General features: G+C 37.4%; 3 protein-coding genes across 3 annotated transcripts; all 3 read right to left on the bottom strand.

Annotated features, from left to right (window-relative positions):
* Window positions 1-67: 67 nt before the first annotated feature.
* LOC133323584 (protein brown) lies at window positions 68-12880 on the bottom strand. The gene is made up of 8 exons (XM_061532498.1): window positions 12730-12880; window positions 6909-7141; window positions 6687-6839; window positions 3917-4314; window positions 3658-3852; window positions 970-1075; window positions 344-902; window positions 68-263 (listed from the first exon to the last, which is right to left on the bottom strand). The coding sequence occupies exons 1-8, from the start codon at window positions 12875-12877 to the stop codon at window positions 76-78; spliced, it is 1980 nt and encodes a 659-aa protein (XP_061388482.1). The 5' UTR covers window positions 12878-12880; the 3' UTR covers window positions 68-75.
* A 1831-nt stretch (window positions 12881-14711) lies between these two features.
* Window positions 14712-18881, bottom strand: LOC133323591 (acid-sensing ion channel 5). Its single transcript, XM_061532506.1, has 8 exons — window positions 18814-18881; window positions 18201-18662; window positions 18016-18124; window positions 17843-17946; window positions 15608-15686; window positions 15457-15547; window positions 15137-15397; window positions 14712-15076 (listed from the first exon to the last, which is right to left on the bottom strand). Exons 1-8 carry the CDS (start codon window positions 18879-18881, stop codon window positions 14712-14714), a joined length of 1539 nt encoding a protein of 512 aa, XP_061388490.1.
* Window positions 18882-19326: 445 nt separating this feature from the next.
* LOC133323590 (putative gustatory receptor 59e) lies at window positions 19327-25144 on the bottom strand. Its single transcript, XM_061532505.1, has 3 exons — window positions 24494-25144; window positions 19507-19659; window positions 19327-19431 (listed from the first exon to the last, which is right to left on the bottom strand). The coding sequence occupies exons 1-3, from the start codon at window positions 25142-25144 to the stop codon at window positions 19327-19329; spliced, it is 909 nt and encodes a 302-aa protein (XP_061388489.1).
* Window positions 25145-27907: the final 2763 nt, after the last annotated feature.

Raw genomic sequence — 27907 nt, 5'->3', positions numbered from 1 at the left:
GGTATATAAAATAATTAAAACAATTATGTGCTGTAAAAAAAACCCCGAAGTCCGAACAAGGCAACAATTCACTTTTTAATAATAACCACTGCGACGTATATACTTCTTGATGAAACAATAAGCCATTATGTTAAACACCACGGCAATGAAAACTAGACCCAAACAATCCATCCAATAGGTGTCATCCGAGGTGCGAAAAGATCCACGTTTCAGGACCTCCAGGCCGTTTTTTATGCATGGATGGGCCTGGTTTTTGGGACAGTCTGTAACAATGGAACCGATAATAGAAATTATTATATGATAGATTTCTCTATATACAATATAATGTATCTGAGGTCTTTACCAATCTTATCCACATCAATCCAAAAATTATACATCAGCGCCTCATTGGAATAGAAAAACAGTGACAGATATTTCAAAAATGGTATCGAATCGACATTATAGTACGCTCCACCAAATATCAAAAATACCAAATCAAATGGTGCTGCACATTCCGATGCCATTTTTTCCGATTCAAACAATGTCGATAAAAACAAACCATACCCTGTGGCCGCCACTGCCGACAGAGCCAATATTAAACCCATTGTTAGGAATAACATAAAACCACGCTCATAGTAAATAAATGCATAGACGATGGAAAAGAAAAAATAACTTTTAAAAAATGCCATGGGTATAAATGAGAGAACCACCGCAACATAATAGGCCGATAAGCTGTAAGTACCCTCGCCCACTTCACGCCTCAATATTGGCAAGGCAGCTGGAAATACATATGTAACGCCATAGGAGAAGGTAAATATCATTTCACTGCTAAGCATAAATATTGAACCGCCAATATCTTGGATCGAAGTCTGCGACATGCCAACCACACCGGAATACATTATGGCCAGGGTGACGGATGTAATCTGTAAGACCATTTTTTTTTAATTTAATATTAATGAATTTGTGAGGAGATAGTTGTTGGAGTATTACCATAAAAAATCCCGTTGATATAACGCCTTGCTTCAAATTCCGACTGTCATCCATAACGAAACGTTTTAACAGTAAATAGACCTGTATGGGCCACCAAATCTTTTTGCTGGAAGGAGAAGAAAAGTTAATTATTAAAAATTGCAAAATTTAGTATGTCTTTCGCGAAAAATTGAAACATTTTCAAAATCGAACGTTGTTATAACCTCCAATTTCGATGAGAAGATAATATAACAGAGGTACAAGTAGGCTTCGACAGGCTTTAACATGGCGTAGCCCAGGCTTATCTTTGTCCCTCTTTCATCTCAATTGTGGACACTGACCTACCGCGGTGTCACCTGGGGTAGCTATTTTCATCATCCTTTGAAATAGCGAGTTCATCCATAAGGACTATAAACAAATGAGTTGAGACGTCGGGTTAGTTGCTCACACTCGGAAACCACCTTCCTACTATGAAAAAGCAACGAAAAAAACCGAACCCCCCTAATATTGACGACCCGACAAACGTATAAAGGACCACGATTTGAGAATCTGCACTTGGAATGTGGCACAGTTTTTGCTTTGGCGGATGTACTCAATAAGTACAAAGCCGATATTATGGCCTTGCAGATAATGCGATGGTGATTACGCCCTGACATAATTTACGAGCGCCTAGAAACATCACATGACCGCTGCCCTGTCCATAACATTGAAATTCTTCTAGGAGATTTTAATTCAAAAATCGGAAGGGAAAATATTTTTGGTTCCACAGCCTCCATGAAGAATCATCCGACAACGGCTTGAGGTTGATTGACTTCGTGGCAGCAAAAATATCAAGAATCTCGATATACAGAAGGCCATCTGGATTCATGCTGATCAAACACCGAGAAATCAAATTCATCATGTTGTGGTAGACGAAAAGCATTCATCCAGTATTTTAGACTTTCGTTCAATACGAGGAACGAATATCAATTCGGTCAATTACCTTGTTGCAGCCAAGGTTCGCACCCGTCTTCATGTAGCAGGAAAGGTGCGATCTAACACAACATGGAAACTCGACGTCAATAAACTGCAAACACAACAGATACCAGAAACCTACTCCGCTCAACTTACCCAACTTACTCTGCTTGACGAAAACACTCCTTGTCCCGATAATAATATAGAAACACAATGGCAAAGAATTGTCCACTCCCTACAAACTCCAGGAAAAGCAACACCTGGATACCAACAACCACCGATCAGGAGTGTCGTAATGCTACTGAGGTGAAAAATGCAGCGTATAGGGCAACATTGCAATGGAGAATTATCGGGTGAAAAGGAGAGAGGAGAAACGAATTTTCAGAAAACATAAGAAGGAACAACAAAAACGTGGGCGTGAGAAAATCGAGATGTACAGTCGTCAGAATGAAGTACGGAATTTTTACCAAAGAATAAAACACCAAACCGAAGGCTTTGGTGCAAGCACATCCTCCTGTAGAGATGATAATGGAAACCTGGATACAGACATCGTGTTGAGGATCTGGATAGGAGCATTTTGAAAAGCTTCTTATCAATGCGGCTTCAGACATGCCAAATTCACCATTGACCAGATTTTCACGCTGCGCCAAATTTTGGAAAAGACCAACGAAAAACACATCGACACATTTCACCTATACGTCGACTTTAAAACCGCATTGGACGGCCCACTCCGCCCAGGGGTCTTTAAAACCATGTCTACGTACGTTTAACTGACACAATGCCAGCAGTTAAAGTCGGAAAGGACCTCTCAGAGCCTTCAATATCGAACGAGTATTCTGAAAAGGTGACAGTTTGTCGTGTGACCTTTTTAACATCCTGCTGGAAAAGGTCATACGAGTTGCAGATGTGAACATAAATGAAACTCCGTACACCAAACAGCGTATGTTACTCGCATATAAAAACGAGCCCATTGGCATCGACAGAATGGGTCGAACATTGCAAGCGAATTGAGAAAGAGTCTGCCAAAGGGGAAATGGCGAGAAGGCAACAGCTAATGGGATCAATGCGCAAGACGTCCTGTAGACTCGGACCAACTGTGGAAGTTGAAAACTACAGCTTCGAGGTAGTGAACGATTTTATATACCTCGGTACCGCCATAAACAAAACTAATAACACCAGCTAGGAGAATAGTGTTGGCCAACAGATGCTACTATGGTCTGAGTAAACAATTAAAGAACAAGGCCACCTCTCACCAGACCAAACTCTCATCTGGTGAGAGGTGGCCTTGCTATATGGATCTGATGCATGGGTACTTGCGCACGCAGATGAGGCAGCTCTTGGAGTGTTTGAGAGAAAAAGTCTCCGGAAGACCTTTCGGACGATCTGCGTTGACGGCCAATATCGCCGCCGAATGAACCATTAGTTGTACCATATATTCTCGGACATCGACATATTCAGATGTATCGAGCTGCAGCGACTATGTTGGCTTGGTAATGTTGTGAAAATGGATGAGGATGCTACAGCTCAAAAGGCATATAAAAACGAGCCAACTGCTGGTTCACACAGAAGGGGAAGGCCACGAATACGAAAGGAGCAAGTTGAAAACACGGTTTTCCAAATTGGATGAGTTGAAGGTCGCAGAAGGTCTCCAGAATGGGATAGACGACTTCAAAGTATGAGGATCTATTGTAATGTTTGTTGCTGATATAACAACAATCACCTATATTTACCGAATATACCCCCTTCAATACTTACAAATTCTTCATATTATTTAAATAATCTCCCGTGTAAGGTTTCGGCAGCAACCAGCTACTGTTATACAGACCCATGGTCTGTAAATTATGTTTAGCTCTTACAACAGCTCCATCCTTGCGATTGGTATGACTATCCGATATTGTTTTCAAATAAAAATCGGCTGGATTACAGTTGTGGGGAATCGAATAACCCAAGCTGAAAAGAAAAATATTACAAATTCAATCTATTTTCCGAATATGCTAAACAACAGACAACTCACTTGGTAAAAAATTCCACAGCATCTTCTGTCCTGCCCTGATATACCAATCGTCCGGCATCCATCAATACAATGTGCGTAAATAGCTCAAATATATCCGAAGTAGGTTGATGTATTGAACAGATGATGGCTTTTTTATAACGACCATTTGGACTGTTGTTCAACGCTTTCAGACTGGGTAAATCCGAATCTAATATTTCCATTTCTATTGAACTGCTAGGACTACTTTCACCACTCGGTGAAGAATATGAATCTTCGCCATATAATGATGTTAGAGATTTATTCAGGATGCGATGACGTGTACACAAATGCCGTAGAGTTTTGATCACAGTAAAGGCATTATAACTATCCAGACCCGTGGTCGGTTCATCACAAAATATAAATGGAGGATCGGTGATTAGCTGAAGGGGTGATAAGGAAAAATGAGTTAAAGAGGAGATAGGCCTTCATATATATAGAAGGCCGTAAAGGACTTCCTATAGAGGGCCGTAAGGGACTTCCAATAGAAGGCCGTAAGGGACTTCCTATAGAAGGCCGTAAGGGACTTCCTATAGAAGGCCGTAAGGGACTTCCTATTGAAGGCCGTAAGGGACTTCCTATAGAAGGCCGTAAGGGACTTCCTACAGAAGGCCGTAAGGGACTTCCTGTAGAAGGCCGTAAGGGACTTCCTATAGAAGGCCGTAAGGGACTTCCTATAGAAGGCCGTAAGGGACTTCCTATAGAATGCCGTAAGGGACTTCCTATAGGAGGGCGTAAGAGACTTCCTATAGAAGCCCGTATAGGTCTGCCTATAGAAGGCCGTATAGGTCTTCCTATAGAAGGCGTATAGGTCTTCCTATAGAAGGCCATATAGGTCTTCTTATAGAAGTCCGTATAGGTCTTCCTATAGAAGGCCGTAAAGGACTTCCTATAGAAGGCCGTATAGGCCTTCCTATAGAAGGCCGTATAGGCCTTCCTATAGAAGGCCGTATAGGCCTTCCTATAGAAGGCCGTATAGGTCTTCTTATAGAAGGCCGTATAGGTCTTCTTATAGAAGGCCGTATAGGTCTTCTTATAGAAGGCCGTATAGGTCTTCTTATAGAAGGCCGTATAGGTCTTCTTATAGAAGGCCGTATAGGTCTTCTTATAGAAGGCCGTATAGGTCTTCTTATAGAAGGCCGTATAGGTCTTCTTATAGAAGGCCGTATAGGTCTTCTTATAGAAGGCCGTATAGGTCTTCTTATAGAAGGCCGTATAGGTCTTCTTATAGAAGGCCGTATAGGTCTTCTTATAGAAGCCCGTATAGGTCTTCTTATAGAAGGCCGTATAGGTCTTCTTATAGAAGCCCGTATAGGTCTTCTTATAGAAGGCCGTATAGGTCTTCTTATAGAAGGCCGTATAGGTCTTCTTATAGAAGGCCGTATAGGTCTTCTTATCCAGACCCGTGGTCGGTTCATCACAAAATATAAATGGAGGATCGGTGATTAGCTGAAGGGGTGATAAGGAAAAATGAGTTAAAGAGGAGATAGGCCTTCATATATATAGAAGGCCGTAAAGGACTTCCTATAGAGGGCCGTAAGGGACTTCCAATAGAAGGCCGTAAGGGACTTCCTATAGAAGGCCGTAAGGGACTTCCTATAGAAGGCCGTAAGGGACTTCCTATAGAAGGCCGTAAGGGACTTCCTATAGAAGGCCGTAAGGGACTTCCTATTGAAGGCCGTAAGGGACTTCCTATAGAAGGCCGTAAGGGACTTCCTACAGAAGGCCGTAAGGGACTTCCTGTAGAAGGCCGTAAGGGACTTCCTATAGAAGGCCGTAAGGGACTTCCTATAGAAGGCCGTAAGGGACTTCCTATAGAATGCCGTAAGGGACTTCCTATAGGAGGGCGTAAGAGACTTCCTATAGAAGGCCGTATAGGTCTGCCTATAGAAGGCCGTATAGGTCTTCCTATAGAAGGCGTATAGGTCTTCCTATAGAAGGCCATATAGGTCTTCTTATAGAAGTCCGTATAGGTCTTCCTATAGAAGGCCGTAAAGGACTTCCTATAGAAGGCCGTATAGGCCTTCCTATAGAAGGCCGTATAGGCCTTCCTATAGAAGGCCGTATAGGTCTTCTTATAGAAGGCCGTATAGGTCTTCTTATAGAAGGCCGTATAGGTCTTCTTATTGAAGGCCGTATAGGTCTTCTTATAGAAGGCCGTATAGGTCTTCTTATAGAAGGCCGTATAGGTCTTCTTATAGAGGGCCGTATAGGTCTTCCTATAGAAGGCCGTAAAGGACTTCCTATAGAAGGCCATAAAGGACTTCCTATAGAAGGCCGTAAAGGACTTCCTATAGAAGGCCGTATAGGTCTTCCTATAGAAGGCCGTATAGGTCTTCCTATAGAAGGCCGTATAGGTCTTCCTATAGAAGGCCGTATAGGTCTTCCTATAGAAGGCCGTATAGGTCTTCCTATAGAAGGCCGTATAGGTCTTCCTATAGAAGGCCGTATAGGTCTTCCTATAGAAGGCCGTATAGGTCTTCCTATAGAAGGCCGTATAGGTCTTCCTATAGAAGGCTTATAGGTCTTCCTATAGAAGGCTTATAGGGCTTCCTACAGAAGGAAGGTCGTATAGGTATTCATATAGAAGGTCCTATAGAGGTGTTCGTATATTGAAGGCTGTAGAGGTCTTCTTATAGAAGGTTCCATAGAGGTCTTCTTATATAGAAGGCCGTAGAGGTCTTCTTCGTATATGGGTGTTCATATGTGGAAGGTCTTCATATAGAAGGTCCTATAAGTCTTCATTCCTTTTTACCTCCTCCGCCAAACTAAGTCTCTTTCGTTCTCCACCGGACATCTGTTGAATCCGAGTATGAGCAATATTTCTTAAACCCACCGCCAGCAGAAGGTCTTCAACACGTTGGCGTTTCTCTGCTTTTGAGGTTTTGCGATGCATTTTGAAGTGGGACTAGAAGAAAAGAAAGAGAAAATCCTTAAAATCCTTATCACCCATTCCAAAATAGGATGCTATACCCACCATAAAATACAAATGTTCATAGGCGGTAAATGTCTGAACATTTATCTCAAATTGGGGTAGAAAACTTGAGATGCGTATCATTTCCGAACGGGACATAACTGTGCCATTCACTACCACCTCCCCCGTCAAATTACCACGCAAACGTTGTGATATTGCTGCCAATAAGGTGGTTTTACCGGCACCACTGCAACCCAATATGGCCACCAGATCGCCAGTTTTCATGTGGCCACTAACTGAAAAGGAGGAGTAGGGTGAGAAAATATGGGTTAAGTTCAAAATCAAAACAATAATCAAACGACAACTTTGACATGTTTACACTCAACACAGACCAAACCACAAAGGTCGATTTCAAACCAATATTGTGGCCATTGTAAAGCGGTTCAATTGCGAAAAAATCGAAGCTGCGTTAGACGGAAATGTTTTCAGCTCTATTTCAAGCATAAATAGAACAAGAAGATCTAGCCGCCAATTTGACATTTGAGTCGTCACTCAGTCAGCATGTAAATATGAATGTGTGGTGAGATGACAAATACCAGACTGCTTACAACTACCTGCAATCTAGTCGCTGACTATCATAGATTCGTACTAGTTTCTTAATTATCTAATATCTACTTCGTATGTCTGTCTGTCTATGAATAATTCTGGTTGTGTGTCGCCACATAAATTAATAAAAAATGTATGTATGTCTTTTAAATAAATGTTCATGCAACGTTTAACGTGTTCGCTGTTAAATCAGCTATCACTTGAGTACAGTAGGTGGTGGTGATGATGATAGCTATGAGACATCATGTAAACATTGATTCCTATATTTTTCCGCTTGATTTATTTACGCATAAAATGCTGTAAACTTATTGTCATAGATACATATATACGTCTATGTATTTCAAAGTGGGAAGTATTATCATGAATATTCCTATAGGCTGAGTAGAGTTTCTTCTTGTAGAAAAAGTTCTTATCGAACCGTATAGGTCTTCATATATAAAATGTCGTATAAGTCTTCAATGGGAAGTCTGAATAGGTTGTCATGTATAGAAGGACATACAGATCTTCAAATATTTATTATATTTGTTCGTATAAAGGAAGATCGTTCGGAAAAAGGAAGATTGTATGGAATTTGCGCAAAAATGCGCATCCATATTGGACTTACTCGTACAATAAAAAAATCTTATTCGATTTTCTTGTGTAAAAGTAAACTGTATTGGACTAGCTCATATAAAAGGTCTCTTTTCAGATTTGTGTATGAAAAACCATATATAGTCATTCGTATAGGATTTGTTTTTTTCGCAGAAGCCAGAAGAAGACCATGATGTAGTTGTTGTATGGAAGAAGGAATGAATATAACTTCCTATAGAAGTTCGTATAGGACTCCAAATAGAAAGCCGTATAGGACTTCCAATAGGACGCCGTATAGGACTTCCAATAGAAGCCCGCTTATGTCTTCCTATAGATGGCCGTATACGTCTTCTTATAGAAGGTCGTTTAAGTCTTCGTATAGAAGGCCGTATAAGCCTTCTTATGGAAAGTCGTATAGGTATTCCTATAGAAGGCCGTATATGGTTTATTTGTATTGCATAAGGCGGAATAGGGATTTATAGAGTACAGTAATACGGAATGGGACCTGCTCGTAAATAAAATGCCAGTATAGGACTTATTCATAATCATAGGCCATGCATCTAAAAAAGTAGGCCGTATATAACAAAATTTTCGCATAGATGAAGTCTTTATAAATAAAGGCGGTATAGGACTTGTTTGTAATGACGAAGACCGAATAAGCCGTACTGGGCTTTTTCGTATAGAATGGGGTCATACATGAAGTCTGTATAGATCTTGTACCTAAACATGAAGAACTTAGAGGATTCGCATTGCAAAATGCAGTACAGAGCTTGTTCGTATAGAAGAAGGCCGTACGGGGCATGTTCGTATAGAGGAGGTCGTACAAAAGAAGGTCATTCTTAGCTTGTTCGTAAGGAAGAGGTCGTACAGAGCTTGTTCGTACAAAAGAAAGCCGTAGGGGGGCTGGTTCGCATAGTAGAAGCCCGTACAAGGTTTGTTTGTAAAGACGATTTTGACGTTGGGCACCGTTCTTCTTTATTCTTTTACATTAAACAAAGCCAACGAAAGTACTCCTATATGTTTCCACCTTTATTCCTACAGATGAAGATTTGGTTTATTTCGGATGGACCTAGTTCAATATAACAATTCCGCAAAAGGAACAATGGTTATTTGTCCAGGAAGCTTATTCTCCTCTGCTGCTATGGATGGTCTCCGATGAAGTCATCCAGGCAGTATGAATGGTATATACTGCTTGGACGACTGCATCGGTAAGAATGCTGTTCAGGCGTTGTTCAGAGGTTTTTGTTACAGCTTTGGACCTCTCTCCCTCTAGATCATATAGATGTAGAGTAGTGGGGAGAAACCTGTGTATAAGGCTATGTCAGGAGTATTCCCCAAGCAAAACACCCGAACAGTGTCGATGGAAGGATATAATCTTCTTCTCCTCATAAAGATTGTCTACTGTTTTCATAAGAAGACACCCTGTTGCAGTTATAAGGTCTGTATATTCTCAACGAGGCCATCTTGTCGGCACCCAAATGCAGCCGGTCAGCGACTTGAGGATCTGGTTCCTGCTCTGGGTTGCGTGGACGACTTTAAAAGACTGTCGAACGTTACAGCCAATATCTTGGGGTACTTGGTGGTCGAAATCTGCTCTCCATCGACCTTATGTTCAGTTGAAACTTCATTTCAGCAGTCCATGAGGTGAACAGTGTGGTATTGAATTCGGTGGCGTATATTTTCATATTGCTCATATAGAAGAAATTCACAAGATCAGCTATGTAGACATTTATCCTCTCACATATGTCATCAAGAATAGGTCCCGACGCCATGTTTCACGAAGAATATCACATTACGATATCTGGCCGTCAGGTGGTTGTGGAATATCAGAAAGTAGGTGTTGAACAGGTCCGTATATATCACCCCATCTAGGGAACTCCCCGTTTCACTCTACGGAACTTCGACTTTCTGTTTCTGAATTCCACACATGACTGGCGTTCACTATTATAGTTGATTAGCCAAATGTTTATGCACGTCCGGAGGTTGGTCTACTCGATGGCCTCCCATGAATGACGGTATCGAAAGCATTTGAAAAGGTCAATGATCACCATGACTGTTCGGTTCATTTCAGTCTTCCCAGAGGTGAATAGTGTGGCTTTGGATTTGATGGTGTATATTTTCATATTGCTCAGAAAGGTAGAGGATGAACAGTCCCGTAGAAATCACCCCACATCATGATCTTTCACCCCACACATGACTGGCGTCCATACTTATCGTTGATTAGCCGACTTCTTAAGCAAGGCCGAAGGTGGGTCTTCTCGATGCCAGTTTGGCATGTTTGACGGTATTGAATCCCTTCAAAAGGTCAATGACCCCATTGTCTGTTCTGGTCCTCTACTAATATGTGTGGTAATGGTTTGCAATTGATTTGCATTTTACGGAATCCATGTTGGTCTTCGACTACTGGAAAAAAGAAGTCACTGGGTCCCTTCAAATTCAGATTCTGGTCGGTCGAAAACGCTTTGGTACTGGCCGATGTATTGTTGGTCTTCTCATTTCCGTCTGTCTGTTGTAATCACTCTAGCGTCTAAACAAATTGAGATAGATCGCCAAAATTTTGCAGGTAGGTCAAGTTCGAAGATGGGCTTTATCGGTTTATACATTGGGCTCTATTTTATACATTGGGTTCTTATTGGGTACCAAATATCTCCACTAAAAAATATAAATATCGGTCCACCTTTTCTGGTACACCCCATATAAAGGTACCTCCTAATTTTCAGTATTATGCGGGTTTTGATCGTATTTTTCGCCGAATTGGCTGTAATTTAGTATTTTGAGTTCTTAATGCGTATCAAATCTCCACAAAATATTATGACTATATTATATATAGCCCCCATATAGGGGTACCCCAAATTTCCGGTAGTTTGGGGTTCTTGATTACGTTGTTCAACCGAATTTGCTGTAATTTTGTATTATTAATATTCGCCCCCTTTTATTAATATTCGACCGCTTTTTGGGGTAGTCCTTTGACCGAACTTTGAGCTTTTTCACTTGTTTTTTTTTTTTTAATTACAACCATGGCTTATACATGCTGAACGAATACACAAAGTAAGACCAAACTTCTATGCAACAGGCGACGGTATTTGCCAATAAACATACGTGCTTTGTCGTACGACCCCGAAATGAGAGATCTTACTCTTGAAGTCAACAGACTAGTATGCGAGCACAATGGAAATAAAGTGGTCAGACCACCGACTCGAAGGGGTGCCCGAGATCAACTATTTTAAAGGGCAGAAAAAGCTATGAATGCTACAGAAAATGCTATTGAGTGGAAAGAGTGCTTTGACAATTAGTTCGAACGCTGGAGAATGTCAGAAGATAATGTCTCGTACAACAAGACAGAGGTTGAGGAAAAATTTCTTGTAGTATAGTTACTATTGGTTAGAAGCAGATGCCTGCTTATGAGCCTCCTGTTAAGTTGGCCTGAGCCTTTTTATTGTGTATATTGTTTTTTTCTTTTTCTTGATACAGTAATACTCCTAAAAATTGAAGACATTTGTTAATGGAGATTTTCTCCCATCTACTATGAAATTCGGGATTGTGAATCTATTATTTCTATTCGTCAATAGTACTATCAAAGAGTTTGTCACCAGCAGATTTTGAATCGAATTTTTTGTTTTGATTTAATTTAAATTTTGTCAATGTCATTACAAACAATTCTTTTTTCTGTGGCAAATGTACAACCACATGTTGGATATATGTTGCAACTGTGTATGGTATGGAAGAGTGCTTTAGGCAGCACACCCATGCAAATCAATCGGATATTTTTTCTGCAGACATGTGAAGTAATTGGTAAAGAAAACATAGGAGTGCAAAAAAAAACAAACAAATACTGAGTTTAAGTTTGTATCAGAAATAAGTATTCGATAATACAATTAGACATAGGTATCCATACTTTTTTTTAAATAATATGTAAAAATGGTGCGAAGATATACGAAACAATATCAAGAGAATATCTTCTTAAAAAAATCAAGATTATGACTCTAGTACACTTCGGCGAAAATCCGAAAATCCTTAAAAATCCAGTCCAATAATTGCGGGGGAATGTTCTTTGAAAATCCACTCTGAGAATTCCTGAGGAATTATTCTTTAAAAATCTATGCGTATAGCTCTAATAATTATGAGGAAATTCTTTACAAATCCAGGCTTATAGCTCTGATAATTCCGGGGAAAATGTTTTTTTACCTCTCACAATCTTGAAGAAAATATTCTTAAGAAATCCATGATTTAAGCTCAAGCTTAAATCTTTAAAACTATAGGTCCGATAATATTGTGTAAAATATTCTATAATAATTCTCTTTTATAGCTCCGAAAATCATGGTGAAAATGTTGTTTAAAAATCCTCTTTTATAGGTCCGATAATATTGTGTAAAATATTGTTTAAAAATCCTCTTTAATAGATCCGATAATATTGTGTAAAATATTCTACAATAATTCTCTTTTATAGCTCCGAAAATCATGGTGAAAATATTCTTTAAAAATCCTCTTTTATAGCCCCGATATAGAAAATATTCTTTAAAAATCCACGCCTAAGGCTCTGATAACCTTAGAGAAAATATTCTTTAAAAATCCACGCCTAAGGCTCTGATAACCTTAGAGAAAATATTCTTTAAAAATCCACGCCTAAGGCTCTGACAACCTTGAAGAAAATATTCTCTTAAAATCTTTTGAGGTTCCTTGGAGAAAATTTCCCCTTTACCCAACTTACCATCATTTAAAATCTGCAACTCCCTTTGGGCACGGCATGATTCCCAAAAACTGTAGTTATTTTCCTCCTTGGACGGGACATAATAGTTCAAGTGTTTCCATTCCAAGCACAGGCCGGCAGCAAATGTAGAGCCACCAGCGTCCTCCATTTTATTATTAAGTAAGGAAAATTATTATTATTTTTTTTAATTTTCAAGTGTTCTTCTCACTTATATTTTTTCTTATTCTTTTTTAAATTTTAACCACAAACCCAAAATGATCGTAATCGTAAACGCGTTGCAACTTCGAACACGTTTATCAAGTACAGTCTATGTATTAACCATAATTTTTTCCGTTAATGACACGCATTCCGTGTATATATTCAAGTACCGTGTGTTTTAGAACTGATATGGTACCAGCGATTATATGATGCAGTGATGCTCTTCGGCATCCGTTGAAACTAAACAATGACATATGTCATCCCGATCAAAACAAAATCTTGAATTTTATCTTATCTTCATAAAAAACGAAAAAAGTGTCACAGAGATAAGTAGGAAAATTACTCCACCCCACCGATTATTTTTTTCAGGGGGATTACTGGCAACAATGTTTCAAGGGAAACATTTGTTTAAATTTGTGTTTCTATTTGAAAGATAATTATTTTTTTTTATTTGATTTAACCACTTTATAAACTAGTTCATGAAGAGCGTATTAAGATTTTTATTCTTCTTTATTTTTGATTTAATATTTTCTTTATTATTCTTTTTGCTTTGGTTTTCAGTTAGATGTTATCCGTCAATAGAACCGTTTTCTCTGAACGCTGCTCACTAACTAAACTTAGTTAAGTTCTCATTTAGCCACTACGCTTTGGGTGGCTAGATGGTGTTGGGCTGATTTACTACAGGCAAGGTATTATCATGCGGCATCGCGAGGGTGGCCAATAAAAGGCACTTCGAAGATTTTTTAAATGTAACAAAATCGTTCATTCTTTAAAAATCCACGCACATAGCTGTGGTACTCTGGTAGAAAATATTCTTTAAAAATCCACGCCCATAGCTGTGGTAATCTGGTAGAAAATATTCTTTAAAAATCCACGCCTATAGCTGTGGTAATCTGGTAGAAAATATTCTTTAAAAATCCACGCCCATAGCTGTGGTAATATGAGAGAAAATATTCTTTAATAAAAATCCACGCCTATAGCTGTGATAATATGAGAGAAAATATTCTTTAAAAATCCACGCCCATAGCTGTGGTAATATGAGAGAAAATATTCTTTAAAAATCCACGCCTATAGCTGTGATAATCTGGGAGAAAATATTCTGTAAAAATCCACGCCTATAGATGTGATAATTTGAGAGAAAATATTCTGTAAAAATCCACGCCTATAGCTGTGATAATCTGAGTGAAAATATTCTTTAAAAATCCAGGCCTATAGCTGTGATAATCTGAGTGAAAATATTCTTTAAAAATCCAGGCCTATAACTGTGATAATCTGGGAGAAAATAATCTTTAAAATCCACGCCTATAGCTGTGATAATCTGGTAGAAAATATTCTTTAAAAAAATCCACGCCTATAGCTGTGATAATCTGTAGAAAATATTCTTTAAAAATCCACGCCTATAGCTGTGATAATCTGGTAGAAAATATTCTTTAAAAATCCACGCCTATAGCTGTGATAATCTGGTATAAAATATTTTTTAAAAACCCACACCTATAGCTGTGATAATCTGGTAGAAAATATTCCTTAAAAATCCACGCCTATAGCTGTGATAATCAGGGAGAAAATAATCCTTAAAAATCCACACCCATAGCTGTGATAATCTGGGAGAAAATATTCTTTAAAAATCCAGCTGTGATAATCTTGTGGGAAATATTCATTGAAAGTTACCTAAATATCAACAGACCAAAGAACAAAAACTATAACTGTCGCCCTTAACCTTGAAGGATCTACTGTCCTTCTGAATATTTTAATTCCTTTATTGTCCATATACAAATTCAAATATTTCAATTTAAAAATTCATACAATGAACCCGGATTGCTCTCCACATTAGCATCATCTTCAAGATTTTCCACAGCCAAAGCTCCATCTGAATCTTTGCAACGTAATTTCAACAATAATTCACGTCTCTTTTTAATGCTATCGACCAGTGACATTCTTTTTGGTATCACCGCCACAAGATGGCGTTGTTGCAACACTTGCAATTGACGACGATTTTGGAAATTCCTTCGATATCGAAAGCATGTTGCATAAATCCATTTCATCAAATGATAAAAATCCCACGAAAGATGGCGAACCAATGAGTAAATGAAGCCAATAACCGTGATAAAACTGATGCCCAAAAATAAGGCCATGGTACCGCCAAAGGAAACTTAAAATGGAAATTTTTTTTTTATATTCTAGAAATTTTAGAAAATGAATTTCGTCTTACCCAATAAATCCTCAAAACTAAACACAACATCACGTCGCATTCGCACCTTTGGTGGTATTAGATCCCATCGAAAACTTGAGGTGACCACATCGGTCTTAGTTTCATCTAATGTACTACCACCCCATGAGCTTTTCTTTGTCGTATGCAGGGTATATTCCATTTCAATGCAAGTGCTTGGACATTTACAAATGTGCAGAGCCCACACCGGCCACTTGAAGTCGAGTAAGCATTCAAATCCAGCTGGATTGCAACTAGGACCCTCTGCAAGTTATTTTTTTAAATAATTACATTTTTAATTACTTCAATTTAAATAAATTTACCCAGAAACGTATAAAAGAACGGTACACAATTGCACATTTCCACCGCCATGGTAGCGCGACATTTTGCCAGGCACACGGTTTTACTGTAAATCTAAAGAGACGGGGGATTTAAAATATTTTCCTTACGAATTTTAATAGGTACGAAAATTACCTTCAGATCGGAGGTCTCTTCATCGTGGAAAACACATTTGCGCTGATCTCTCGTTAGGTCTCTTAGATTTGCAGAAGCTCTGAGAAAAAGACAGGAGATTATTCCAAATGATAATCTTGTGGGAAATATTTTTTTAAAAAAATCCACGCCTATAGCTGTGATAATCTCAGAGAAAATATTTTATTAAAAATCCACACTTATAGCTGTGATAATCTCAGAGAAAATATTTTTTTTAAAAAATCCACGCCTATAACTGTGATAATCTGAGAGAAAATATTCTTTAAAAATCCATGCCCATAGCTGTGATAATCTGAGAGAAAATATTCTTTAAAAATCCACGCCTATAGCTGTGATAATCTGGTGGGAAATATTCTTTAAAAATCCACGCCTATAGCTTTGATAATCTGGTGGGAAATATTCTTTAAAAATCCACGCCTATAGCTGTGATAATCTGGTGGGAAATATTCTTTAAAAATCCACGCCTATAGCTGTGATAATCTAGTGGGAAATATTCTTTAAAAATCCACGCCTATAGCTGTGATAATCTGGTGGGAAATATTCTTTAAAAATCCACGCCTATAGCTGTGATAATCTCAGAGAAATTTTTTTTAAAAAATCCACGCCTATAGCTGTGATAATCTGAGGGAAAATATTTTTTTAAAAATCCACGCTATAGCTGTGATAATCTGAGAGAAAATATTTTTTAAAAGTCCACGCCTATAGCTGTGATAATCTGAGAGAAAATATATTTAAAAAATCAACGCCTAGCTAGCTGCTGTAATAATCTGAGAGAAAATATTTTATTAAAAATCCACCCCTATAGCTGTAATAATCTGATAGAAAATATTTTTTTTAGATGTGATAATCTCAGAGAAAATATTTTTAAAAATCCACGCCTATAGCTGTGATAATCTTGTGGGAAATATTCTTTAAAAATCCACGCCTATAGTTGTGATAATCTCAGAGAAAATGTTTTTTAAAAATCCACGCCTATAGCTGTGATAATCTGAGAGAAAATATTCTTTAAAAATCCACGCCTATAGCTGTGATAATCTCAGAGAAAATATTTTTTAAAAATCCGCCCCTATAGCTGTGATAATCTCAGAGAAAATATTTTTTAAAAATCCGCGCCTATAGCTGTGATAATCTCAGAGAAAATATTTTTTAAAAATCCACGCCTATAGCTGTGATAATCTGGTGGGAAATATTCTTTAAAAATCCACGCCTATAGCTGTGATAATCTGGTGGGAAATATTCTTTAAAAATCCACGCCTATAGCTGTGATAATCTGGTGGGAAATATTCTTTAAAAATCCATAATCTGAGAGAAAATATTCTTTAAAAATCCACGCCTATAGCTGTGATAATCTTGTGGGAAATATTCTTTAAAAATCCACGCCTATAGCTGTGATAATCTAGTGGGAAATATTCTTTAAAAATCCACGCCTATAGCTGTGATAATCTGGTGGGAAATATTCTTTAAAAATCCACGCCTATAGCTGTGATAATCTGGTGGTAAATATTCTTTAAAAATCCACGCCTATAGCTGTGATAATCTCAGAGAAATTTTTTTTAAAAAATCCACGCCTATAGCTGTGATAATCTGAGGGAAAATATTTTTTTAAAAATCCACGCTATAGCTGTGATAATCTGAGAGAAAATATTTTTTAAAAGTCCACGCCTATAGCTGTGATAATCTGAGAGAAAATATATTTAAAAAATCAACGCCTATAGCTGTAATAATCTGAGAGAAAATATTTTATTAAAAATCCACCCCTATAGCTGTAATAATCTGATAGAAAATATTTTTTTAGATGTGATAATCTCAGAGAAAATATTTTTAAAAATCCACGCCTATAGCTGTGATAATCTTGTGGGAAATATTCTTTAAAAATCCACGCCTATAGTTGTGATAATCTCAGAGAAAATGTTTTTTTAAAAAATCCACGCCTATAGCTGTGATAATCTGAGAGAAATATTCTTTAAAAATCCCCACCTAAATCCTGCCTGGTCTGAGGGAAATATTCTTTAAAAATCCAGGCCTATAGCTGTGATAATCTGAGAGAAAATATTTTTTAAAAATCCATGTATATAGCTGTGATAATTTTGTGGAAAATATTCTTTAAAAAGCCAAGCCTATAGCTGTGATAATCTTGTGGAAAATATTCTTTAAAAATCCACGCCCATAGCTCTGTAAAGGTCGGACAAATAAATCAACGTCTTCAAAAAGCCTTACACTGTTTCCAATACTTTATAGGAGGCAATAATTTCATCCGATTTATGTAATGGAATATTACTGGCATCAGTTGATGAGATTTCAAAGGGTGAGTGGACATCAACCTGTTAAGAAAATATTACAATTTAAAAACTTAACATAAAAATATAATACAAAAAAAACATTCTACCTACCGTTCCGGTACTCTCCAAGAGATCAACTTTTATGAAACATTGTTGTTTGCCAAAATGACACTTTGGAGGCTGTTTCAGATCATCAAAGGTGAGAGAATCTGTTTTGACACTAAATAAAAGAACGACAAAATATATTATCTCAAAAAATACACCCCTTCCCCAAAACTACTTACTTCCCCGCCAACACCTCACCCATTGATGAGTTAATAACGTAGCAAGAACCCCTTTCGGTCATCACGGATTTCACGGGCACCTCAAAATTCCCTTCATACGTGTTGATAATTTGTTCAAATGGCCTGTCTATGGCCTGAATTAATGCATACAAATCCACAAATTTGGCAAATTTTGCCAAATCCATATAATTACTGGCACTGGCATTCACCACAGCATACAAAAAATCCATATAATAGAAATAATCTTCATCCACAATCGAGACATTCCAATTTTCCAATATGAATTCATTTGCCTTATACGAATCGATGTGATCGTAATAACACAGTGTTATTGCCGGCATATAACCGATCCAATCACGATAATTGCGATCCACCGATATCACTGTGGGTGATTTTAAAAAGCGATAAATTTGCAAATTCGTTATCCACAAAGCGCCATATATCGAACCGATAAATGTAAGGAGCCAAAAGATTCTGGGAAAGGGAAAGAGGATATTTTGTCAAAATTCTGTAGATATGGCCCTAACACCCATGACGAAAGATTAGTTAAATATCACACCTCCAATCTCCACCAAAAATCCAATTAGTTTGATATAATAATGTTCGATCTGAAACCCCGTCTTACCTTTCCAGGATATGTAAATTCCGATTAATCATTAATTTAAATGCCAATATGCCAGTCTCTTCAGCCATATCCTGAAGGAATACAAAAAATCGCCGATATCCATAACACGAAGCAATACGAACACCATACCAAAAGGATTTCGGAAAACGTTTAAATAATATACACCAGCAGATTTTCAAATATTTTATTAGCTGTAATAATTTTTGACGCAATAAAGGATACATTTTTTTCTTCAAAACTACTACCACCGAATGTAACGAAGAAATTGAAACTAAAATCATTATCAGGATAGCCAGGACTTTTATACCCTTGCACAAATGTATTTATTAGATATTCGATTCGATGATAACAATTTTCAATACTAATTGATTCTATTGTTTTTAGAAATATATGTTCGTTATTGTTATTATCCTTTCTGATTTAAAAACAATAGGCGGGCACGTGATGACAAAAGAAGGCATATTTTCCTGAATGGGGGATAGTAACTGCAAGCGTTTTGTTGTTGTTATTCTTTTACATATAATTCACAGTTGTATTAAAAAGCGTATCGTTAAGCGATGAATTACCCAAATCGCTCTGTATGAGAAATATTATGTATATAGCCAAAGCATTGAGGATCTGTAATGTAAAACAAACAAAAATATACTTTTTTATACAAAAATTCAATATGTTTCTATTTTCAATTATCCTTACCCCCAATACAAACATTAAATCCAAATCGACAATTCCGCAAGCCGACTCGGTATGTTTCCGTACCATAATTTGCAGCAAAAATTTATTAATATCATTTTCCGATTCGAATATATCCACCGGCATAGCATTGAGAATATATAGCATTTGACATTTCTGCAAAAAGAGAAAGAATATTAGATTAGCAAGTAAAAATGCGGCTAGGTTCGGCCGTTCCGAACTTTTTATATCCATGGTAAATTATTGTTATTCTATGGTAAATTATTGTTATGAAGATTTAAGAACCAAATTTGAGCCAATTGGCTATCGTAACCAGTAAGGAAAGTAGTAAAGTCGGACGGGGCCGACTATATGATACCCTTCACCACTATGGGTATATTAAACAGGATTATTAACATGAAATTGGATGAAATAAAATATGTGATATTTATCTAAATGTGAATCTACCAAGATCTATCCATAAAGTATGTAAATCGACTTCAAACAAATATAATTAGGTCATCCGTTGGGCTATGTCTGTACTTCTAAAAACCCAACTACGTAATTAGGCTCAATTCAGTATGTTATGCCAAATTTCGTGCAAATCTCAAGGTATATGTGATGCACCATTTACATGAAATCGTACGAAACTATATATGGGACCTATATCTAAATCTGAACCGAAACTTGGCAGACATCACTCTAAGCTTAATTCAGTACGTTATGCCAAATTTCGTGCAAATCGAAAGACATAAAGGGACTTTGGGGCACCATTTACATGAAATCGGACGAAACTATATATGGAAGCTATATCTAAATCAGGACGAATTTTCTCGAAACTTGGCAGACATCACTCTAGGCTTTATTCATTACGTTATGCCAAATTTCGTGCAAATCGAAAGACATAAAGGGACTATGGGGCACCATTTACATGAAATCGGACGAAACTATATATGGTAGATATATCTAAAGCTGGACCGATTTTCTCGAAACGTGGCAGACATCACTCTAGGCTTAATTCAGTACGTTGTGCCAAATTTCGTGCAAATCAAAAGATATATAGGGACTTTGGGGCACCATTTACATGAAATCGGACGAAACTATATATGGGAGCTATATCTAAATCTGACCGATTTTCTCGAAACTTGGCAGACATCACTCTAGGCTTAATTCAGTACGTTATGCCAAATTTCGTGCAAATCAAAATATATATAGGGACTTTGGGGCACCATTTACATGAAATCGGACGAAACTATATATGGGAGTTATATCTAAATCTGGACCGATTTTCACGAAACTTGGCAGACATCATTGTTGACCTAAATGATTAGGCTGTACCAAATTTCGTGCAAATCGAAAGATATATAGGGACATTTTACATTAAATCGGTTAAATATATATATGGGAGCTATATCTAAATCTGAACCGATTTTTTCCAATTTCAATAGGGTTCGTCCTTGGGCCGAATAAGTGACCTATGCCAAATTTCATCCAATTCGGATCATAAATGCGACCTGTACTTTGTTTACAATTTAACATGGACAGACAGACAGACGGACGGACATGCATAAATCGACTTAGAAAGTGATTCTATGCATATTCTCAAAAGGAACCATGTGTCTATCCCTGTACCACAGTGTGGTGAAGGGTATAAAAATGAAGCCCATATCGATATCATTTTTATACCCTCCACCATAGTATGGAGGATTTATTAATTTTGTCATTCCGTTTGTAGCTCATCGAAATATTCATTTTCGACCCTATAAAGTATTTATATTCTTGATCAGGGTAAAATTTTAAGACGATCTAGCCATGTCCGTCCGTCTGTTGAAATCACGCTATCTTCTGAAGGAATTGGGATAGGGTGCTCAAATTTTGCATAGGGTTGTCTTTTGTCTGCATGCAAGTTCGAAGATAGGATATATCGGTCCACGTTTAGGCATAGCTCCCATATAAGGGTACCCCTCAATTTTCGGTATTTTGGGGTTCTTGAGCGCGTTTTTCAACCGAATTCACTGAAATTTAGTATATTGGGTTCATATTGGGTACTAAATGTCTCCACAAAAAAGTATAAATATAGGCTCACGTTTTCTGGTAGCCCCCTTATAACGTTAACTCCTAATTTTCAGTATTTTGGGGGTCTTGATCGTATTTTGCCACCGAATTGGCTGTAATTTAGTATTTTGAGATCTCAATAGGTTCCAAATATCTCCACAAAAAATTATGAACATAGGTCAATTTTTTCGGGTAGCCCCCATATAAGGGTACCCCCAATTTTCGGTATTTTGGGGTTCTTGAGCGCATTTTTCAACCGAATTAGCTGCAATTTGGTATTTTGTAGTCGTATATGGTAACAAATCTCTCCACCAAAAATTATTTATATTCGCCCCCATTTTTGGGGTAGTCCCCATATAACCCCATTTTTTATATTAAATCGTTATCTGATTTGTTCTGTGTTTTGGGTTTGGTTCTAAGACTCTATTGTAATCTTTTCACCTGCGGAAGATATGAAGATAAAAAACTAGAACATAAGGTTCGATAATGAGCTATAACCCGCATTTAGACCTAGCCCCTGTATGGGAGGTACCAGAAGGAGTGGACCGATATGCCCCATCTTCGAAATTGAACTAAATTTAGAAGAAATAGTAAGATGGGCAAAGTTTGGATGAATACAAAATTTTCTGAAACGGATTTTGTCCAAAGAAACATGGGGTCTAAAACAAATATATTTCGATGAGGGACGTTTTCATCGTGTCAAAGTGTATGGTTTACATAATAGGTTTGTAGAAATGTAGGTATAGGTATAGGTTTGGTATTTTCCCTATATTTTCATTGCAAGTACCTGTCAGTATATCTATGACGGAGGCTATCCAAAGTTCGGCCTGGCCGAACTTAACGCTTTTTCACTTGTTGATGGTTAAGTTCGCTTTGCGACCTATGAAAACTTAAAACCCCAAATTACACACAATTCGGTGGAAAACGTAGGTGGATTGTTACCCAATGAGAAGTAAAAATACTAAATTACAGCCAATTCGGGGAAGCCAATGGTCAATTGGACCATAATGGACCATACCAATACGGCTTCAGGCCTGCTAAAGTCACTGTTGACCAGGTTTTCACTCTGTGCCAATTCCTGGGAAAGACCCACGAAAAAAACATCGACACATTCCACCTATTCGTCGCCGTATTCGGCAACCCAATTAGATAAGAGGTGTTCAAAACCATGTCTGCGTTCGGCATTCCGGCAAAATTAATACGGCTATGCAGGATAACTTTAACTGGCACAAGGTCAGCAGTTAGAAAAGAAGCTCTCGGAGCTCTTCAATACCGAACGAAGATTTAGACAAGGTGACAGTTTGTCGTAACTTTTTTTATTAGTTTGGCCCCAAATATTCTACAAAAAAAAATTAAAAATGTATCAGTCTGTGTTGCCGACAGATATATACCCTCATTTTCTGACTTTGTTTAGAGTTTTTAAGAATAATACTAAGTGCCGAGTTTGGACAGAATCGAATATTCCATTCGCCGTTTCATTATGGATACAAAAACATATAAAAAATTGAGACACTTTCTGGGGAGGTGATACCAGAGGTAGTGAGTGGACCGATGGACCCTATCTTCGGACTTGATTAGAAATTCCATTCTTTTTATATGAGATTTACAAGTCTTTAAAATATTGTCGCTTTGTCGGGGAGGTACTGGATGGTACCAAAAGGAGTGGAAAGATGGATCCCATCTTCGGAATTCCGTTCCATTCATATAAGATTTACAACTCAGCAAAATAATGACCCCTTGTGGGTGAGGTAATAGATGGAGTAGACCGGTAAACCCCATTTTAATAGGTTCTGCAAATCTTGGTTCAAATCGGAGAGTTCGTTCGCATGACATTTTAAAATAATTTTCAGCCAAAAAAAAAAGACCATTTTGTGAAGGAGGTGTTAGAAAAAGTGGATCGATGGGTCCCATCTTCAAACTTGATTCAAGTTCGAAAGAAATAATACGATGTGCGTATTTTGTATCAAATCGGATATTCCGATACGATTGTTACTCGATTAATAAATTTTCAAAATGATGACACTTCGTGGGGGAGATATCAGAGGGAATAGACCAATGGGTCCCATCTCCGTACTCGATTTAGAGTTGGTTAAAATTCGACAATGTGCTGATTTGGGTTAAATATTGGATTTAAAAAAAAATGAAAAAATTGAACTTTTGTGGGGGAGGTACTCAAAGGCCTGGGCCGAAGGGTCTCATCCTTGATCTAGGATTGGAAATATATTACGATCGGACATTCCATTCGACATTTATAAAAATGAGAAAATAACACCTTGCGGGGCAGGTAATAGAAGGAATGGCCTAATATGTCCCATCTTCTAAATGTATAGAAGCTTTGTAAAATATTAGGTTATGCATAATTTGGATATGAAATCGGATTGTTCGTTCGCACGATATTACAAAATTAAATTTCAACAAAATGTTGAACATTTTTGTGGAAGTTACCAGAAGGAGTGGGCCGATATTCCCAATCCTGAAACTTGATTTAAGATTGGAAGAAATATTACGATATGCAAAGAATGGATGAAATCGAAGGGAGTAACAAGAGTTATCGTGGGCACCAGCTAGATAGACGGACGATCGGACAATTGTAAATCGACTCCAAATTGGCCGATTTGTCGGATTTGTTCCAAAGAAACATGGGGTCTAAAACCAACACTAGCCATAAGGATTGGACCCTCTTCTACATCGAAGGTTATAATCATATTTTTTTTTAATAGATACGACTTTTGACATAAAAAGTTCCCACCTCATATTCAAAACGTTGACGGTACTATCATCAGTTTCCAAATGGGGTTTCTGAGGAATGCAGTCAATGTAGTTCCATATTTTGGCATAGCCAACATCGATCGCTTTTTGAAGACCCAACTTCTAGTGATGGTATAAATTGTTCGGTCCTGCCGAACTTAGAACCTTTGACACCTATTGTATGTTAAACATTGTATTTCCCACTTACCTTCCTGGTGATGGCATTATGTGTCAGCAGCACAAAAAATATTCGACTACTGTGCAAAATCAACCATACACACTTGAATATGACCAGTGTCAATTCATTCAGCGCAGGATCATCAAAATAAGTGTATAACGTAAACAATTCAATTGTCAAGACGACAAAAGATGCCAAAAAATTCAATACCAAAATATAACGAAAAATATCCACAGTATCGCTGAGGACATCCGACAAATCCGAATGGATGCCTTGAACCTCGATAAATACCTCATGTGCATTAAATTGCCTTGACTTTGGATAGCCTTTACTGCTATAGAATTCCTTGTAGAACCACAAGGATGTTGGATTGACTATTACCAAATTCTTCCCGGAATTTCCTGCAACCTGTGGCAACATTTCCAAAATATCATTAATCGATTGCATGAGATGGGCAATGAGACGCAGCACCAACCAATAGAGGCATAAATTTAGACTAATTAAAATATTGGGTAAATTATAGGCCACCAGGGGTCGTATGACACGCCAACCAATTGTTGGCCTGTAGAAGGCATTGATGATAATGCAGGCGATTTGAAAAACACTTAGGGCCACACTTAGCAGTTGCACTTCCCGCTTGAGGCGTAAATGAATATTTGCCATAGAAATGTCATCACCCATTTTCGTATAGCATTCCTTTAAATGTTCCGTCAATTGTGTTAACCTCAAACCAATATCCTTGATCGCATCATTATTGAAAAATGTATTCCAATAAATAAGGCAACACAAAATCCCGTAGAAAAAGAGTTCGCAAAAATATAAAAATATCTCCATGGGTGTTAGGGTCGCATCTATCACCCATATTTCTGCAATACACAATATCCAGATGGCAAGTAGCACCGTCAGACACCATAATTTCTGAACACAACTTATAACACAATTCGTGCCCTTATGTGGCAATATACCGAACACTTGAAAAACTATTAAATACGGATTTAAAAAATTAATAAAATTAATTTTATTAAAATGTTTATTTTTCATTTGTGTGTTGGCTATTCCAGCGGGAGTTGGAATCGTTTTTATTTTAATTTGATTGGTAAACATATTTTTTACTTTTATTTCATTGGGTGAGTTTTGTTTGAAACCCGACCCGAACCCGTTAGTAGTGGCAGCGTTCCTGTTTGACACACAACTGTCAATCATTGCTAAAGTGTTAATAATAAACTTGGCCTGGTTTCGGATTTTTTGGTGAAATGGTAATTGATTTCATTATTCTGTTGCATTTTGATTAATGAAATTTTTTGTTTTTGTGATGCAAATCCGGAAGGACAATAAAGTACAGTGGTTCTAATAAAATATTTCGAAGACGTGAGTGTCCTCTAATGTCACTTTATAAGTAGACATTTGAATATATTTTATAATGCCATAGATTTTACTTCATTTTAAGCTGGGGAAAAAATCAATTATTTTTATATGAACTATAGGACTTTATTTGACATGCTTCGCAATGTCCGATTTGGGCCAAATATATACCGTTTTGTTGTATGATTTGTTGTCATTTTAAAGGTTACGTCATAATGCCTCTCTCATAGAAGTCCAGCTCTCTATTTGCAAAAACTTTATTATTGAAGAAATTTTGCAATGCAAGATAAAGATGATAATCGCTTGGTGCCAAGTCCGGACTGCGTTAAAACTTCCCAACCAAAGTCCCGAAGTTTCTGGCAAGTCACACGTTCTGTCATATGGAAGCAACCCATAATAAATAATTCTAGTCCCACCAAACCTTCCGTTTGAGGTGCTTCACCGCTTTTTAACCACGATCGTTTTCGCAAAGTGTTATCGTATGTGACCCATTTCTCATCTCCAGTCACCGTTTGGCCACGGCTTCGCAGGTGGAAATTCGATCCATCCTATTTATACCCTTCACCACACTGTGGTACAGGGTATTATGTCTTTGTGCATATGTTTGTAAAAGGCAAAAATAATCGAGACAGACCCATGGTTCCTTTTTAGAATATGTATAGAATCACTTTCTGAGTCGATTTATGCATGTCCGTCCGTCTGTCCATGTTAAATTGTAAACAAAGTACTGGTCGCAGTTTTGATTCGAATTGGATGAAATTTGGCGCAGCTCATTTATTTGGCCCAAGGACGAACCCTATTGAAATTGGGAAAAATCGGTTCAGATTTAGATATAGCTCCCATATATATTTTCGTCCGATTTAAGGTAAATGGTGCACAAAAGTGGCTATATATCTTTCGATTTGGACGAAATTTGACTCAGCGTACTGAATTGAGTCTAGAATGATGTGTGGTGAGTTTTGGGAAAATCGGTTCAGATTTCGATATAGCTCCCATATATAGTTTCGGCCGATTTTATGCAAATGGTGCACCAAAGTCCCTATATATCTTTCGATTTGCACGAAATTTGGTATAGCCTACTGAATTAGGTCCAGAATGATAAGTGCTAAGTTTCGTGAAAATCGGTCCAGATTTAGATATAGCTCCCATATATAGTTTTGTCCGATTTTATGTAAATGGTGTACGAAAGGCCCTATATATCTTTCGATTTGCACTAAATTTGGTGTATCGTACTGAATTGAGCCTAGAGTGACGTCTGCCAAGTTTCATGAAAATCGGTCCATATTTATATACTGCTCCCATATATAGTTTTGTCCGATTTTATGTAAATGGTGCACCAAAGTCCCTATATATCTTTAGATTTGGACGAAATTTAGCACGATGTACTGAATTGAGCCTAGAGTGACGTCTGCCAAGTTTCGTGAAAATCAGTCCAGATTTAGATATAACTCCCATATATGGTTTCATCAGATTTTATGTAATTGGTACACCAAAGTCCCTATATATATTTCGATTTGCACGAAATTTGGTATGACGTTTATCAAGTTTCGTGAAAATAGATCCAGATTTAGATATAGCTACTTTATATATTATCGATTGATTTTAAGTAATTGACGCACCAAGGAACCAATATATGGCTGATAGGAACAAAACGTACAGAAATTAGTATAACCTAACCTGTGACAAGTGGCAAGAAATCGGTTGATATTTGGATATAGCTACCATATATATTTTCCACTGATTTTAAGTAAATGGTGCATTAAACTCCTTATGTTTTTCAGATTGACATGAAATTTTGCACATCGTACAAAACTTAGCATAGAATAGCGTAACAAACGAATGACATGTTTATGGATTGATCTTAGTCGATTCATATTTAGATAAGTATTACATATTTTAGTTCATCCAATTTCAGGTTAATGGTACTGTTTAATATACCCATAGTGGTGAAAGGTATCATATAGTCGGCCCCGTCCGACTTTACTACTTTCCTTACTGGTTTTTTTCTGTTAATTGGTGTGGCACCCAAACATCGAACTTCTTTTTCAATCCAACTTCGTTTAAATGGTTTAAATCAGTTTT

The sequence above is a fragment of the Musca vetustissima genome, unplaced genomic scaffold, assembly GCF_032173495.1.
Source record: "Musca vetustissima isolate MV318-11 ecotype Yass unplaced genomic scaffold, APGP_CSIRO_Mvet_v1 utg755, whole genome shotgun sequence".
Lineage (NCBI taxonomy): Eukaryota > Metazoa > Arthropoda > Insecta > Diptera > Muscidae > Musca > Musca vetustissima.
This window is presented reverse-complemented; position numbering and strand designations above follow the sequence as displayed.

Coding starts and splice junctions, on each gene's coding strand:
- LOC133323591 (XM_061532506.1), bottom strand. CDS start 18,881: ATGGCTGAAGAGACTGGCATATTGGCATTTAAATTAATGATTAATCGG. Junction 15,687..17,842: donor TATAAAGTATTGGAAACAGT/GTAAGGCTTTTT, acceptor TCTTTTTCTCAG/AGCTTCTGCAAATCTAAGAG. Junction 15,077..15,136: donor TAGTTTTGAGGATTTATTGG/GTAAGACGAAAT, acceptor TTCCATTTTAAG/TTTCCTTTGGCGGTACCATG.
- LOC133323584 (XM_061532498.1), bottom strand. CDS start 12,877: ATGGAGGACGCTGGTGGCTCTACATTTGCTGCCGGCCTGTGCTTGGAA. Junction 6,840..6,908: donor ATGAACATTTGTATTTTATG/GTGGGTATAGCA, acceptor CTTTTCTTCTAG/TCCCACTTCAAAATGCATCG. Junction 1,076..3,657: donor TTAAATAATATGAAGAATTT/GTAAGTATTGAA, acceptor TTCTCCTTCCAG/CAAAAAGATTTGGTGGCCCA.
- LOC133323590 (XM_061532505.1), bottom strand. CDS start 25,144: ATGGGTGATGACATTTCTATGGCAAATATTCATTTACGCCTCAAGCGG. Junction 19,660..24,493: donor ATAATGCCATCACCAGGAAG/GTAAGTGGGAAA, acceptor CTCTTTTTGCAG/AAATGTCAAATGCTATATAT. Junction 19,432..19,506: donor ATTTAATGTTTGTATTGGGG/GTAAGGATAATT, acceptor TTTACATTACAG/ATCCTCAATGCTTTGGCTAT.